Raw genomic sequence first — 16,506 nt, 5'->3', positions numbered from 1 at the left:
AGAGAGATGTGAAATAATGAGGTGAAAGAAAGAGAAAAAATAATATTTGATTAAAAAAACATTTTTTACAAAAAGGTGTCAGAATGCAGATAGTGCCGGTTCAAAACCGCCACTAAAAGCTAGGAAAAGGACAAAAAAAAAAATTGTGGCGGTTTTGAACCGCCACTAAATGCACTGGAATCAAAAAAAAAACACCTCCGCCAGAATCTCTTCACAAAACGCGAAGAGATAAAAAAGTGGGTTTTTCCCACCCTCAATTTCTCTCTCACCTCAATCTCTCTCCCACCAAACAATGTAACTTCCCCCCTCCTCCCTCTATCTCTCTTCCTCTCATCTCTCTCTACCCTAACTCTCTCCTACCAAACAAGGCCTTAGAATGAGATATAAAAAATGATATACGTGATATGATGTGGTATAAAAAAAAAAAAATATATATATATATATATATATACTATAAAGGGTTTATATATTGTAACTCTTTGAGTTAATGTAGGGTTTGTTTACATTACAATTAGGTATGTATATATATGGTTTGAAAATTCGTTTACTGCATTCAGAGAATTCTTACGTTCACGCAGTTAAAAAATTTGAACCGTTTAGTCCAAGATTGTCTGCTTATATATTTCATTAAGATCTCTACTATGTTTGATTTGGGAGATAAAAAATATGAATAAAGGGAAGATCACAAAAGAGATCAATGTGAGAAAAAAAAATTATGTGTTATTTGGTATGATAAAAAAATTATTACTTTGGTTAAAAAAATTTGTTTATGGCTTTGGGAATGGCAGGTTGGCTGTGGCATGAATAATGAGTTGTTGAGACAATGGCTTAAAAAGAAAGCGCCAAACATGGATGGACTCTCACACCATCATGTGCATGTTTAAATATACAATGAAAAATCACAGTAGTGCTAAAATGATGATGGATAGTCAGCAAAAATTGAGAAAAATGTTTTAATTTCCATATTTGTTTCCACACAATTTTTCACCATGTATCTTAAATTCCTAACATGCACCATATTATTATTGTACGTACAAGACATGTATAAAATACTAATAATAAATAGTGTTGTTACTATAGGGGCTTGTAATTTGTTTTGTTTGTTTTTTTAGTTATTTGGATTAAAAGAGATAATAAAAGAATAATTACATATAGGTCCTTAACATTCAGTTAACTTGAATGAAAATAACAAACATAACCTTAAGTTTGGAGCTTCATTTTTCTCTTACCCATTCTCAAATTTTCTTTAGATTTGAATCGTCATAAAAAAAAATTATAGGCAAATGTTAGTTGTTAGTAATGTTAGTAAACTAGTTCTCCTCAGGGTTTGAACCTAGCTATGACTTTTCACCCTTCATTCCACTCATTACCCAACCCTTAAGTCCCTAGCTCTTACCATTTGAGCAATCCTTCGGGGACTGAATCGTCATAAATGATAATGAGTTTGTTTTTAGGTGTTTGCGGTGGTACCTTAAGCCAGACTAAGGCGTGGTACCCAAAATGAGTTGGTTCAGCAATAAAGACTCATGTATTGGTTAAAATTTTGATTTTGTTCTATTGTAGTAATGCAACGTTCCATTCTTAGAGACGTAAGATTTGCGAATTATGTTTTCTGAGCTTTGTTCATCCATCAACCATTGTCATTTTACGTGCATCTCCACCACCATCATTCGTTTTCACCACTCGTTCATTTTTCATTAAAAAATGAATTTCATGAAATAAAATTAATTGACAAGTAAAGTAAAATTTAAAGATGTAGTATTTACGTTGAATAACATGATAATAATCTAGAAAATTACTTAACAGGGTACCACACCAAAAAAAAATCAAGATACCACATAATTCACCTTCTTTTTAACACTTCATGGTTAATTAAGGAGGAATTTTTTTTGAAGAGAATTAAGGAGGAAATGTTTTTTTAAAGGGAATTAATTAAAGAGGAAGTGTTATTAAATGAATGATATAATATTTCTTCTTGGAATATTATTTTCATAAAAGTCAAAAGTTTTAAATAAAAATATTTATGATATTATATTTTAAAATATTTTATATTGAAATTTCTCTAAAATAGCTCTTTATTTGTAATGTCTTTAATTACAGATTTTTTTATCTTTTCAATTTGAACAATTTACTTTGAAGAACCCTTAATATCCGAGCATTATATCCTCCTACAAATGCCAAAATAAAATTTCACATTTTTTTAATATAGAACTCTCTAAACAAAAATTAACATGTGTTTTTAATTAATATAATTTTTTTTAATTTATTAAAGTTTAATACTCCCTCCGGTCCTATTTATAAGCAACAAAAAAAAATTCACACAGTTTAAGAAATGTAGTTAAATTAGATAAAATGCATTAAATTTGTCTTAAATTAAAATGAACTTCCAAAATTACCCTTTGTTATTAGTGTTGGAAAGTGGAAAAGAGAGAGAATAATTAATGAGACACATTTTACAAGTTAGAATTAATAAGGGTATCATTGAAAAAAATTAATTAATATAGCTCAAACTTTCATTTGGTTCTTATAAAAAAGACCAAGATTTTTCTTCTCTTTCATGCTTATAAATAGGACCGGAGGGAGTACATCGCTCATACTAACATTTACAAATTTATTACTCCTAGGAGAGTTGAGCTTTCTCGTGGTTGTTGAATAGAAGGAATTTTCTTTTCCAGGGCTCATTGTTGTCTAATTAATTAAATAAAAATGGATAGAAAGAACATTGTATTTGCACAACATACCTCCTTTTTTATTAAAATAATTTGATTATTGCTACACTGTGGTGTGGGCTACTCATAATTTGTTTCATTGTCTGTCTTTTCGGTTTTCGGCTGTTTCTATCTATAGCCGTATTGTTTCTTTTCTGGTCAAAGGGAAGATTTTGCTTTTCCTTCAAAACCTTCTTTTGATGCACTTTGTTAGTAATCAAAGAAGCATCATTCTCAAAAATTTAGATTAAGTTGTCATCATATTCATGATTAGGATATGGTTTGGCGTGACAAAAGGAAAATCCAATACTACACAATTAAAAAAAAATATTCCCAGGTTGAAGCATGCAATGGAACAGGTAATTTGCTTAAGTAATTTTTTTTACAATGAGCACAGATGAAAAACTGTATAGCTTTTAATATTATATAAAACTTAAAAACTATTTTTTTTTCGCTCAAAACGTGAAAAAATGTTTAAGATTTAACTCTTCAGGTATTGTAAAAATAAAATAATTTTTAGTTTTAATTCTTAATTAAGTTGTATAGCTCTTTTTTGTGAAAGAAATATGGTACAGTGGATATTTGAAGCTGATTTAGAGCATTAAATACATTTGACTGCTATTCATTACTGCAAAAAGTAAGTGAAATGGTAGAGTGAAAACAACTGGAAAGAAAGGAAGCGTGGCATCTGTTATTCTTCCCTCTTCCCCACATTTTTGGACTATATGTTTAAGCTAATTATGGTCTTTCAAGGACCATGTATGTTTGTAGTTGGAAAAATGATTCCTGAACCACTGAATAGTAGAAACACCCATAAACACCCCTTTTTCCTGCGGATTTGGCCAAATAATACACTGAACTAACCACCTAAATACACATGACTAACCATAAAGCACAGAACCGTGTAAAGTTGAAATTCCTAAATTAGGGATTTGACCAAATAATACACTGAACTAACCACCTAAATACACATGACTAACCATAAAGCACAAAACCGTGTAAAGTTGAAATTCCTAAATTAGGGATTTGGCCAAATAATACACTGAACTAACCACCTAAATACACATGACTAACCATAAAGCACAGAACCGTGTAAAATTGAATTTAGGAATTTCAACTTTACACGGTTCTGTGCTTTATGGTTAGTCATGTGTATTTAGATGGTTAGTTCAGTGTATTATTTGACCAAATCCCTAATTTAGGAATTTCAACTTTACATGGTTCTGTGCTTTATGGTTAGTCATGTGTATTTAGGTGGTTAGTTCAGTGTATTATTTGGCCAAATCCGCAGGATAAAAGGGTGTTTAGGGGTGTTTTACTGTGTAGTGGTTCATGAATCATTACTCTTGTAGTTGAGCTACTGAGATGAGATCCTTGTCTCATCTATGATGATAATTGATATGTTTGGAGTAGAGTACATGAGTTTTCATTCATTCCTAATTCTCTTTCTTTTTATATCACATTATAAAGTAATATCTTTTATTTTTCTCTATTTTCTTGCTATCTATATATATATATATAACTATACATGTAAATTTAAATAAATTGTAAACACATATTTTCCCTTAATCCTGCCTACATGTATGTATATCTTCTTACTAGTTTTTTTATAAGCATAATGCATTAATGGGAGGTATAAAGATTCTTCAACCCATTACAACAAAGGACAAGGTCTTCAAGGAGAATTAAAAAAGACAAAACAACAAAGAGAAAATAGAGTAAAACAGAGCAATAACAAAGCAAGAACCAACACCTACACATGAAACCTTAGATTTTTTTTATAGGCAAATGTTCGTTATTAGTAATGTTAGGAAATTAGTTCTCCTTAGGGTTCGAACGCTGGACTCTTCATCCTTCATCCCTCTCAATCATCATGTTCTTAGCTCTTACTATTTTAGCTATCATTCGGAGACACAAACAACCTTAAATAATATCTTCTTACCAGTGTTTTACATATTTGATTAGTTACCTTAATTATGGTCAAAAGCAAAGCAATCCACTTCTTTAATTAATCATGGTCCCACTTCCATCCATCTATTTCTATTTTGTTGAAAGGTATCCAACAGTTTGAACAATAATGGGATTTCAGCACTCCTAGTAGTGGATAGCTCCTCTTCCATAATCATTAAAAGGCCAGATTCAACTTCAACTTCTCTCTTTCAAAAAAAAAAAACTTCAACTTCTATCTCCCACTTTTTGTTTGAAATTTCAAGTTTGGAAAAATAAAAATAAAAAGTCTTTTTTTTAGGCAAAATAAAAAGTCTTACTATACAAATTTGTTAAGTTATTATATATATCATACACCATTGAAAAAATATTAAATATTTCATTGAATGAATAAATATTTTAGCCGAACCAATTTAATTGGTTTGATTCGGTTTCTCAGGTTGATGAGGTCAAACGAAATCAATAAACACTCAAAATTAAACTGAATAAATAAATATTAAATATATAATCACTAACATACAAAGTGTATTATTCTTACATTTAATATATACATATATAATACTAGAAGATTTTGAAAAAATATTTGTAGGAGAATTTGGATGTATCCGACTATCCGTTGAATTCATATACTCTCCAAAAGGTAACACAATTTCTTCATCCTCACTTCTTATAAAGTCAACATTCATCAATGAGAAAAAGATGATGTACCGACGGTGTAAAGTTTTTTTACACCGTCAACCAATCAGATTTTAAGGATATGCCACGTTAATTAATGAAATTCAATAAAATGAGAGATTTTCTCACATCTTTGAAATCTGATTGGTTGACGGTGTAAAAAAACTTTACACCGTCGGTGCATAGAAATTAAACTCTTCATCAATTGTTGATTCACTTGCTTTACTTTGTTTTATTGAAAATATAAATAATAATTACACATATCATATAAGATCTCTCACTTTTTACACGCCTATATATAATCATTATAAATTTAAAATAAAATAGGTGTAATTCCACTCAGAAATTTATTATTGTTATTAATGCTTGAATAAGCATCTCAGAAAATTAATTAAAGAAGCCGAAAGATACCTTAATGGAAAGTAGGTTGCAAGGAAGAAGAAGGGTCACTTTTCCCATGGAACTGATGGGCCCATTTTTCATCTGAGCTTTCAGTAAATCCAAGATAATGTGGGCCCATTAACTAAAAATAAAGGGAAACAGAAAAAGCCCGTGTTAGAGGTTAGTGGGCCCGGTAGAGGGTAAAAACAAACAAGGTTAGAAGGTAATTTGGGCCTAAACCTAACATGACATTCACAGGTCCACGTATGGTCAAGGATCACATCATGGCATTGTTGGCACGCATGCCTTACAGATATAGTATATCATCACTTTTCATATCATAAATGTTTGCAATAATAGATTAAGATCATATTATGTCTCATTCCAATGAATGAAGTTATGTTACCTCAATTAGAAAATGTGTATATATGATATTTAATTATTTATAATTTTAGATTGGAAACTCTTAATAGACGTGACAAAATTTCATTGGTAAGATAGAGAGTGAGACACTTTTTGAGGATACATGATCTTTTTGATCCAATAATAATAGGATATATAAACATATGACTATTTTAAGAGTTGTTCAAATTCACAGTGATTGTGATTTAATTTCACTCCAATTGACTAGTAAAATTACTTATATATTAATTAAATTATAAAATTCTCTATCCACTTTTCGTATTTTAAAATCTATTTCTCCACCTAAAATAAAATACAATAAATATAAATAATCACTCTAATGGGTTTATTCATTCTAAAGGGAGGTAGCTGAATTCATATATCTCAATTTTTTAATTTAAGAAAAAAATCAATTATAATATTTATGAATGAACCATTATGAAGTACAGTTATATTTCTTATCTAATTTAATATCGTGTTTTTTTAAATACTAAATATTTTTATTTATGAAAAGTTGTGAGAGTCAAAGTCATGCACTGGGTGGCACCTGGCAGTGGGCATCACATAAGAACTAGAAATTATACCCGTGCGTTGCACGGGTTTATTTATAATATTTTAAAAATTATATATGATTATTATAGTTTTAAGAAATATATAAATATGTTTAATTATAAAATATAATATTTAAATAATAATGGAGGTGAGGCATTTCATTGAGTAGAATTATAGTTGTCTAAATCTAAATAATTAATATTACTCAAATTTGATAATTGACCTTTTTTAAAAAAGAAACCTTATTGAAACGCAATAAAAATGAGAAAAACTTTCTCATTTATATAATTACATTGGATCATAAAAAACTCATATCTGTTGTTCCCTACCACACCCTTGATTTGCCAAAAAGTTTGTCATAGTGTTTTCCTGACTCAATACATGCACCACACCAACACACTGAATTATAGACATCAGATGATCTATATGATTAAATACATGTTCCAATTTCCATGACCTCCTATCTACCATAGACGTACTCACCCAACCACTGAGGAAGAATCACTCTCAACTACCACATTTGAAAATTTAAATTGTTGGAAAAATAACAAAGCATGTAACACTGCTTGAACCTTGGTCAAAAGCCCACAACATTCCAGTTCCTTTTGCAAAGTAACCTAACAAATCTCCTCCTTGATCCCTCAAAATCCCGCCAATACCACTCACCACTGGGTTCCCTTTCAACGCCTCATCTACATTAAACTTCAAAACAGTTTCTAGTTGTGGCTCCCAATACACTCTTTGTGGCATCTTTTGTTTTCGTGACCATTTAATACGCTCAAAGCCTCTAGCTAGCAAACTGTTCCAAATCATATGAACAATCATTCCACTTCCCCTTGACCCACCAAAAAACACAAACCAAGCAATAGTCTCATATATGTTCAAGAGAAACAATATTGTTATTAAACACGCATGCATTTCTCTCTAGTAATTGATATTAAATAATTAGCACTGAAGTAGTCTTAATATTTTATTCATTTAAAAATATAGAAATCATTATGTGAATTTGAAATATATTAAATCAAGTAATAAGTTTTTAATATCATAAATAAGTTATAATGACATATTTTTTTACACTTTATATCTACAATAAAGTAATTTTAACTTTTAAAATTACAATAAAAAATGATTTTATCAGTGTAAAGAATTATTTATTAAATTTAAATTTATTCAACTCTGGTTATAGTTATTTTACTCTGTTATTATTTCTCAAGTCATTTCTACTAATATATAATAAATAAAAAATTATATTTGAAGAATTTTTTCAACGAATACACACATATTATAGTTAATGGTAAATACTCATAGAGCGACTTTTTATTTAAAGACTACTTTTTCTTAATTATTTTTAATAAATATTATTTTATTATAATTAATTTTAACTCTCAGTATTTTTTGTATAAAAAATATTACTTGGTTCTATTTTAATTTTCTTCCCTTCAATTTATGATTGATAATTAATATTCTAACATTTTTTAATTAATATTGAATAAACCATTTTTTTATAAGCAACTGCAATTTATAATTAATAGTTAATACAACTAATACAAACATGAGTATTTTATTATCTAATGTATTTTATATTTTTACTATTTAATATATAATACTTTCATATATATGATTTAATGTAGTTTTTTTTTATAGTTGATGAATTATTTTCTGAAATGAAGAAATAATAAATGAGTAATGTAAAAAACAAATTCAAAATTTAGTTTATAATTTTATTATTTAGTATAGGTAGCTAAATAGTCTCTCGTTAATTTCTTTCAGTTTTCAATATTTATATTTAATGTATTTAATAAAAATATTATTACATAATTTAATCAAAGGTTACATCATATTGGCATGTGTAAAGTCAAAAATCATAAAAATTGAAATATTTCAAAAGTTACATTATATTGAAAGTTGAATAGAAATTTAATTTGTTTAACTTCATTGTTTAATGCTTTTATTACATATAGCTCAAGTGAGCTTTACATATATATATAGATAGATAGATTAAGAATGAATAAATGAAAATATGAAATAAGACAAGGTTTGAGAATGGAGATGGTTTTTGTCTGTAGTCCACACCCTTCGCTAGCTTTAATAACTTTTTAGAAATAAATAAAAGATGATGTTGAAGTTATCCATTAGCCTAATTATAAATCTATAATAAGCACTAATGCATTTAATAAACTTGCTGATTATGCAATGATGGCTTGGTTATCCATTACAATTATAAATAGGCAGACATTTGGTGTGTTGGTTGATTATATTATTAACCTACTACCTTACATTTATTTTTAATTGAAGGTTTAAAAAGAGAATAAAACACCTATTGAAAAATATAATTTTTTTTTTTCGTATCGGAGAACATCATTAATTTTATTAACCTTTATAAACATATTATTTATTTTTTAAATTTAATTTACACTTTCAAACTATTATATATCTCCTCATTTATTTTTCTTACTAGGATATTATTTGAAAAAATACGAATTAATGCTCCCTTGATATTCTAAGTGTAAGTGGAAGGCAAAGAGAATAACTGAAAGTGGAAGGTAAAGAAGAGAGAAAATGATTAAAAAGCATAAGGAAGTCTTCATGGATTCTAGCATGAATCCCGGTTAGTCATCTCCTTCCTTTAAAGTTAATGAGAATCATACTAATTAAGATCCAAGTTTAGATTTTTTGCATGATGAAAAACTTAGGATAGAAGAAATTTGCTTACAATTGGTATAAATATATACAAACAAAGTTTCTCCAGTGAATTATTAATAAGAACGTATAAAAGAACTTGGATTATTCAATGGATAATCATAATAATTTGTCAAATAATTAGCTATGAGACTAATATATTCCTAAAAAAAATTTCTTTATTTCCATAACGAAGTTCTAACTTCTAAGTGTATGAACAGAGTGTTTTTTGGTTAATTAACACCTGGATTTTTTACCCCACGTAATTGATGAACTGGGTCTTGCATAGTGCATAGTCTCGGATAAGCCCAAATTGTACAAACTATCCAACTTGGTGGAAGAAAGAGTTTGCTCAACGATATTGGACCACGGTCCACGGACCCAAAAAATAAGACATTTGAACCCAATGAAGAGAAGATTGCTCAGTGACATTGGAAATAACCCTTCGGTTTGATTTTATATCCAAATTTTACTTGATCTTTATAACTCCAATCATTTAGATTATTGTTTTTGTTTGATATGAAGTATGATCAATTAACTCAAGTTTTTTAAACTTAAACAAATATTAATTCAAATTATCATCAATACTATCCCAAACATCTAATAATGCACTTCAATCTCTATCTTTCATCTTTGCTTTCAGTCTGGTTTGAAAGTTCAATTGATCAATTCTAAGAATAAATATAGTAGTACATAACAAACAATGTGATACCTCTTCTATTAAATCATCAACTTAATTACAACAACAAAAGAACTAGGCTAAAAAGCAATTCATCAGTCCAAGAACATAGTATATCAGTTGAGAATGAACTCAACAAACCATGGTGGTTGCCTCCAGCTAATACTTGGCTAAGATTTTCATGTTGTGATAGCTCAAGAGAAACTCCCTTGCCTTTTCCAACAAAAATCTCACTCTCTCGTGAGTCTCCATATTGTTTCATGTCATATTTTATAATCATTGGTTTCCTTTTCATCCTAAAGATGATGTTTCCATTGACCTTATTGCTTTCAACTAATTTGCTTATTGAATATATATATGTGCACAACCTTAGAGTTTGTGCAGGCTAAGTGCTCCACTTTGTTTTGTAAAATAGAAGTCTTATTATGCCTTTGGTAATTGCACTTCAATGTTGTATGCCCAATAAGCCAATGGCCAGTTGAATTCTTGAATAATCTACCTGATAATATATTGATTACTTATTCTGGATTTTCAGAGTTTGAAATGTGCTCAGGCACCAAATTGAAGAGCAAATTTTGGAGGAGAATGATAAAGTGACACGTGGGATGTTTAGTGGCATGTTCAAGTGTCACCAAATTGTCTATTTACTCCACTAAATAACACTAATGAGTGCTAGGATTAATAAAAAATTAATTAATTTCACTTTAGGCCATTTAGTGTGTTGTTTGAGTGATTTTGCTCTCTCAACTTTTTTTTTTGTCTTTGGCCACCGGTCTCCATGGGGAAAAGAGTCCCATGTAAATTTAGTTATTGGGTTAATATTTTAGAGAAATGCTAACGACACTCTCTTTTGGACACCCTCTCATTATGATTAGTTAAAATACACGTGGGTCCCGCCATTTGGAAATGAGATCCACTAATTTTGTAGTCAAATTTGTTTGACTACAAAAATGGGTTAACTTAAATCAAGTAGAAAAAATTATGAGGTCAAAATCACACAAACGATAAATTAGAGGACCAAAAGGGTAATTAAGGAAAATTAGTAGGGCTTATAAAAAAAAAGGAAAATTAGTAGGGTTGGTCATAACTTTCAGACGCTCTAAATGGCGCGTGAGGTACAGATTCCCCTGTTGGCTTTTTATTATTCTTGATAGCAGCGAGAAACAGCTTCATCGTACATGTCTGTCTATGGCCTCTAAACATCTCCGAAACTCGCCGCCGCCGCTTCGTATAGACCCGGTTACCCAATTGACCCGATTCGTTCCAGAAGCTTCTTCTTCACCCTTCAGCTAAGGGTCACTCTTGCTAGGTATTGTTGACTCTTTATCTTTCTGCTAAGCATTGTTTGGCACTTCATCAATTTCATTGCTTGAGATTTTGATTTGGCCTTTACCCAGTTGTTGAAATAACTCTTATATGCTGACAGTGTGTGAAAAATTTAATCTTTTTAAGTGTATGAATTATGGGTCATTGGTCTTACTTGTGGAGGTTCTAGAAAAGTAGAGAGCTGAAGTTACATGCTTTTGATGGAGGATGTAATAGGGTTATGGGTTTTCATTTGTTTTGTGGTGGGAATTGGAGATTGGATTTGATAAACGAGTCTGAATTGCATAATCTAGTAGTAGTATAGGTTAATGATTTTTTTCTGATTTCTGCATAGTGGGGCTGAACTGAATTAACTATGGTTTGATTGGAATTTTGTTGTGAGTTTTTGGTTCTGTGTGGTTTCAACCTGTACCCCTTTTTTTGTTTTATTCTTTCCATGCACTTCTTAAGTTGATTTTTGATGTTTTAATGCAACCCTATCAACTAAAGCTTTATGTTTGTTATTTTAATATCTGTCAACAGTGTGCAAACCATGGGTGATGCAATTGATTTGACTGGGGATGGAGGAGTTCTCAAGACCATTTTGAGGAAAAGCAAGCCGGATGCTGTGGCTCCATCGGATGATCTTCCTCTTGTTGATGGTATGGTTTTGCACTTTTGCTAGTAGTGTGGATTGTTTAGAGCTTTTATAGTGATGAACTATCTTACTTGGTAATAAAATCACTGTTGTTATTAGGTGTTGTAGAACTCACTGCAATTGCAATTTTAGATTCTCTTTTATCTTCATTGGTTCAAGAGAAATTGAGATATCTCTGATCCTCTATCTGTTTGCAGATGGTATACTCTTATCTTCTATTTGCTAGCCATGTATATACACTTTCAGGCTGAAAATATATGGGGATGGTAGCATAGTTATCGATCGCGGCAAATAGCAGCGCTATCGCGCCGTCGCGTCGCGGCCCTTCCCCGCGATTCTGAGTCGATCGCGTCGCGGAACGCCGTCGCGGCTGTCGCGCCGCGAATCGCGTTCGATCACGTTCAATCGCGGTGCAGGTTGAAGATGGGTCGGGTTCAAGGAAAATCCCCAAATTGCCCTCAAAATTGTAAAATTAGGTTAAAATTTGAGGGTACTTTTGGAATTTCGCTCTTAATAAGTGAAACGGTGCGTTTCACTCGTCTTCTTCACGCGTTTCTTCTTTCTTTACGCGTTTCCTCTGCAACCTGCAACCTTCTTCAACGCGTTTCTCCGGTGCGACTTGCTTCCCCTCAGCCACCTTCGACCAGAAGTCCAGAACCCATGGCCACGGCGCAATCTGACAAGCACCGTCCAGGCTCCGGCGACCACCACCCCTGTTTACCCTTGGGCCTTTATTCTGTTCTGAGTTGCTCTGTTTTTTTCTTCTTTTCCTCTATTTTTTTTTCCTTTCTTTTAGTAATTATATGTATATATTAGTTATATAATATTATATGTGAAAAATCAAAATAGCGGTCATCCCGCTATCCGCTATCCCGCTATCCCACTTTTGGGGTCGGCCGCTATGCGCCGCGATCCGGGATTGACTACTATGGATGGTAGCAATTGAAGTACATGGCCTTTAATATGAACGTCCCTGTACTTAACTCTAGTATTAGTTAAATAAGGATTAGTGTTGCAACTTAAGAGGAACACTCTCTTAGGAGTGATGCAAAGCATGTCTCGTTTGATTTGATGATCAAATTGGAATATTAAAAATTTACAAGCTAGGGTTAGAGTATATCAAGGTTTGATGCTGTGAACTAGTGAGAGGAAAGGAATCTTAGCAAAAGACTAGTCGTTCCATGCTGGTAAAAACTAACAGTAGCGGAAAATCTGTACTCAAGCATTCTATGTATGTTTAGGAAAATTAGAGATTGATAGATTATGATTTTACAAGTGGGGTTACTTTAAGATGACTGACTATTAGAACAGAACAGGGTATAAACTGCAGATATAAGATTAGAAAAGAAAAAAAGGGAAACAGCATAGGATGAATGAAAAATATGACAAGTTAAACATTAACCCATGTGTCACTCAATCCAAAGATAACAAACTTACAGGTTTTGGAATTATGCCTAAAAGTATCATGACCAAAATAAAAGGCATCACACATCGAAGTAATCTGTAATTTCAATTCCAATACTATAACAGTTTCAACCTTAGTTATGTTGTTGTAGGCATTAGGACTTGCTTACGAGTACAAAGCCCATTTGTCCCAACCATGAAAATGTGTTTCAAAGCAACATAATATTTAAGCTTAAATACCAACTCTAACATGGGACTGCGTCATTGAAGTACGTGTGATTTGTATAAAGTCAGAGTTAAACTCAACCTCCTTACACTATAACATATTAGTGGAGTCAGTAAGAACCAATTTATGTGGGGGAATAGCTGATCATGTATTAAATTCAGAACATCTTTCAATATTGCTTTGTTTTTTAATTCTTCATGCCTATGTATTCTTTGCCATCTTGGGTCCTCTGTCAACTGGAGTACTGGATGATTAAATACCATACTATCGCATTGGACAGTAGACCAGAAATATAAGTTTGTTTCTTGACCTGGTCTTTTATATTCAGTTTTTTTGCATAAACTAATTTTATAAATCTCTCATGTTGAAAGCTCTTCTTCTCTGGTATGGGAAACGTACTCTGATTCTATAGATTATACTATTCTGCTTTGCTGGAAAATTTGTTTACTTTTCTTCCCTTTGCTGGAAGGCTAAGAAGCAATATCTTGCTATATATTTGGCAGTAAGCTGTATAGCTAAATCTATTGGAAATGGTGATCTTTTTAATTATGATTATAATATTACTCATCCCAGATGAGACCAATAATTTGGAGCTCTGCATGCTTGGCTTGTCATTTCTTTAACACTGTTTCCCTCAATCAGTACACTATGAAGGCACGCTTGCTGATACTGGTGAAGTATTTGACACTACACATGAAGATAACACTATATTCTCTTTCGAGCTTGGAAAGGGTAGTGTTATTAAGGCTTGGGACGTTGCAGTGAAAACCATGAAGGTCTAACACTGCATGATTTTGATGAGCTGTAATTATTTATATAAAGGTTTCTTATTTTGTTTTTTTGCTGGATTTAACAGGTTGGAGAAATTGCAAAAATAACATGCAAGCCGGAATATGCATATGGTAGTGCAGGATCTCCACCAGATATTCCCCCAGAGTACTGATCTCATTTCATTCACAATAAGAATAAATTTTTGTTAATAATTTCTTTTAAAAGGAAACTTCCTACCTAGAAAAATAAAAGAATGTCAGAAAAGCCATTTATTATCAAAATCTTTTTACTCTAAGGACTTCATCAGTGTGTATGAACAAAATATGAATCTGGGATAGCCATCGTAGTAATGTTCTGATTATGCAATTATCAGGTTAAGTTATATAGTAAATTTCGGAAGCTTGGTTTTTTAATGTTACCTAATCTACTGTTCTAACTAAACTCACAAGAAGTTGTATCTTCTTGAGAATGCAAATTAATATATAACAAAGAAAAAGGCAGCCCGGTGCACGAAATCTCCCTCTATGGGTGGGTCCGGGGAAGGGTATGACCACTTGGTCTATTTACGCTGTCTTACCTTGCTTTTTAAACAATAGGCTGTTTCAAGGACTTTAACCCGTGACCTCAGTCGCATGAAACAACTTTTTACTTTTTTACCTATGCAAATTAATCATTTATCTTATTATTATTCCCTTGCAGTGCAACACTTGTTTTCGAAGTTGAGCTACTTGCCTGTAATCCGCGTAAGGGCTCCAGTCTGGGAAGTGTTACTGAGGAGCGGGCTAGGCTAGAGTAAGTGGCACATTATATGCCTTAACCATTTTCTGTTTTTCTGATCCTCTGCAGAAGTGGAGTTGGCTTGTTATTTTTGTTTGCTTGGGATATATCCTTCTCATCAGTGGCAAATGTGATGTGTTTATTGTAGAGAGCTGAAAAAGCAGAGAGAGATAGCTGCTGCTGTCAAAGAAGAGGAGAAAAAGAAGAGAGAAGAAGCAAAAGCTGCTGCTGCAGCTCGTGTGCAAGCCAAGTTAGGAGCCAAGAAAGGTCAAGGAAAGGGTAAAGGGAAAGCAAAGTAGGGGCTTAAGACATCTACATAATAATCAAATGGCTATATATTTGTGTCCATTATCTCTCTTCAGTTTGAGTCCATCCTAAATGAAATAATTGTTAACATGGTGCTAGACTGACTTCAGATGCATAATAATTTGAGCATAGGATATTGGGTAGCTTACTATGGAATGAACATGAAATAACATGGTTTTTCATTGCAGTATTTCCCATTGAGTTCTTTGTGTTCTAGTGATTATACACTACTAAGACCCTGTTTGGAATACTTTATTTAAGTTTATCTTATAGCATAAACGTTTATACATGTGCTTGGTATAGCGTATGTAAATAGCCTATGACCTATCTATACACTGTTTTGAGCTTATTTTCATAAGCTTTGACAAAAAATAAAACTTATTTTCATAAGCTGCTCATATTAGCTTATGACCTTTAGCCATTAAGCTGTTTATCCAAATACACCTTAACTAATTACTAGGCAATTTAGCTGGCATGAGTGTAGATTAATGGGTCCTAACTGTTCTTAATTTCAGCTCATAAATGTAATCATGTGAAGTCTGAAATGAGATAACCCCAAATCATTTAGGAAACAAAAAAGGAAGAAAAATAATTACACAAAAATGAACCCGATTATCGAAATTGCTCAGGATACCCTTTTTTAGCTTTTAGAATCTATTTCTTAGTTCAACAGACAAATGTTTCTTGTTGAATATTGTAATTACACACCAATATATGATTTAGAATATTTACGCCATTTATAACTTCACATAAAATATGACTTTTGCTGATTAATTTGTGGATGTACAATCATTCTTTTCCTCGATTATTTGTGAAAAAATGAATAGTGATTAAAATATAATTAAATATAGTTTGTTTTCATATATTTTAAAAGTATATAATGTTAATTTTGACATATATCAATGATGTTTAATTTTCCCATGTACAAAAAAAAATCAATGATGTTTTATTGATGTAATTATTAATATGATTTATGATATTAATTCAATCCAATGACATATTTTTGGATAAAATTATTTGATAAAATATTATTAAA

The 16,506-nt window shown here is 31.4% G+C and overlaps 1 protein-coding gene across 1 annotated transcript; it reads left to right on the top strand.

Annotated features, from left to right (window-relative positions):
- The first annotated feature begins 11,171 nt into the window (after nt 1-11,171).
- LOC130733707 (peptidyl-prolyl cis-trans isomerase FKBP20-1) lies at nt 11,172-15,660 on the top strand. Its single transcript, XM_057585948.1, has 6 exons — nt 11,172-11,332; nt 11,872-11,990; nt 14,259-14,392; nt 14,473-14,552; nt 15,087-15,179; nt 15,313-15,660. The coding sequence occupies exons 2-6, from the start codon at nt 11,882-11,884 to the stop codon at nt 15,461-15,463; spliced, it is 567 nt and encodes a 188-aa protein (XP_057441931.1). The 5' UTR covers nt 11,172-11,332; nt 11,872-11,881; the 3' UTR covers nt 15,464-15,660.
- Nucleotides 15,661-16,506: the final 846 nt, after the last annotated feature.

This window comes from Lotus japonicus, chromosome 1 (assembly GCF_012489685.1).
Source record: "Lotus japonicus ecotype B-129 chromosome 1, LjGifu_v1.2".
Classification (NCBI taxonomy): domain Eukaryota; kingdom Viridiplantae; phylum Streptophyta; class Magnoliopsida; order Fabales; family Fabaceae; genus Lotus; species Lotus japonicus.
Note: the sequence above shows the minus strand (reverse complement) of the source record. Positions and strands in the feature narration are given on the sequence as shown.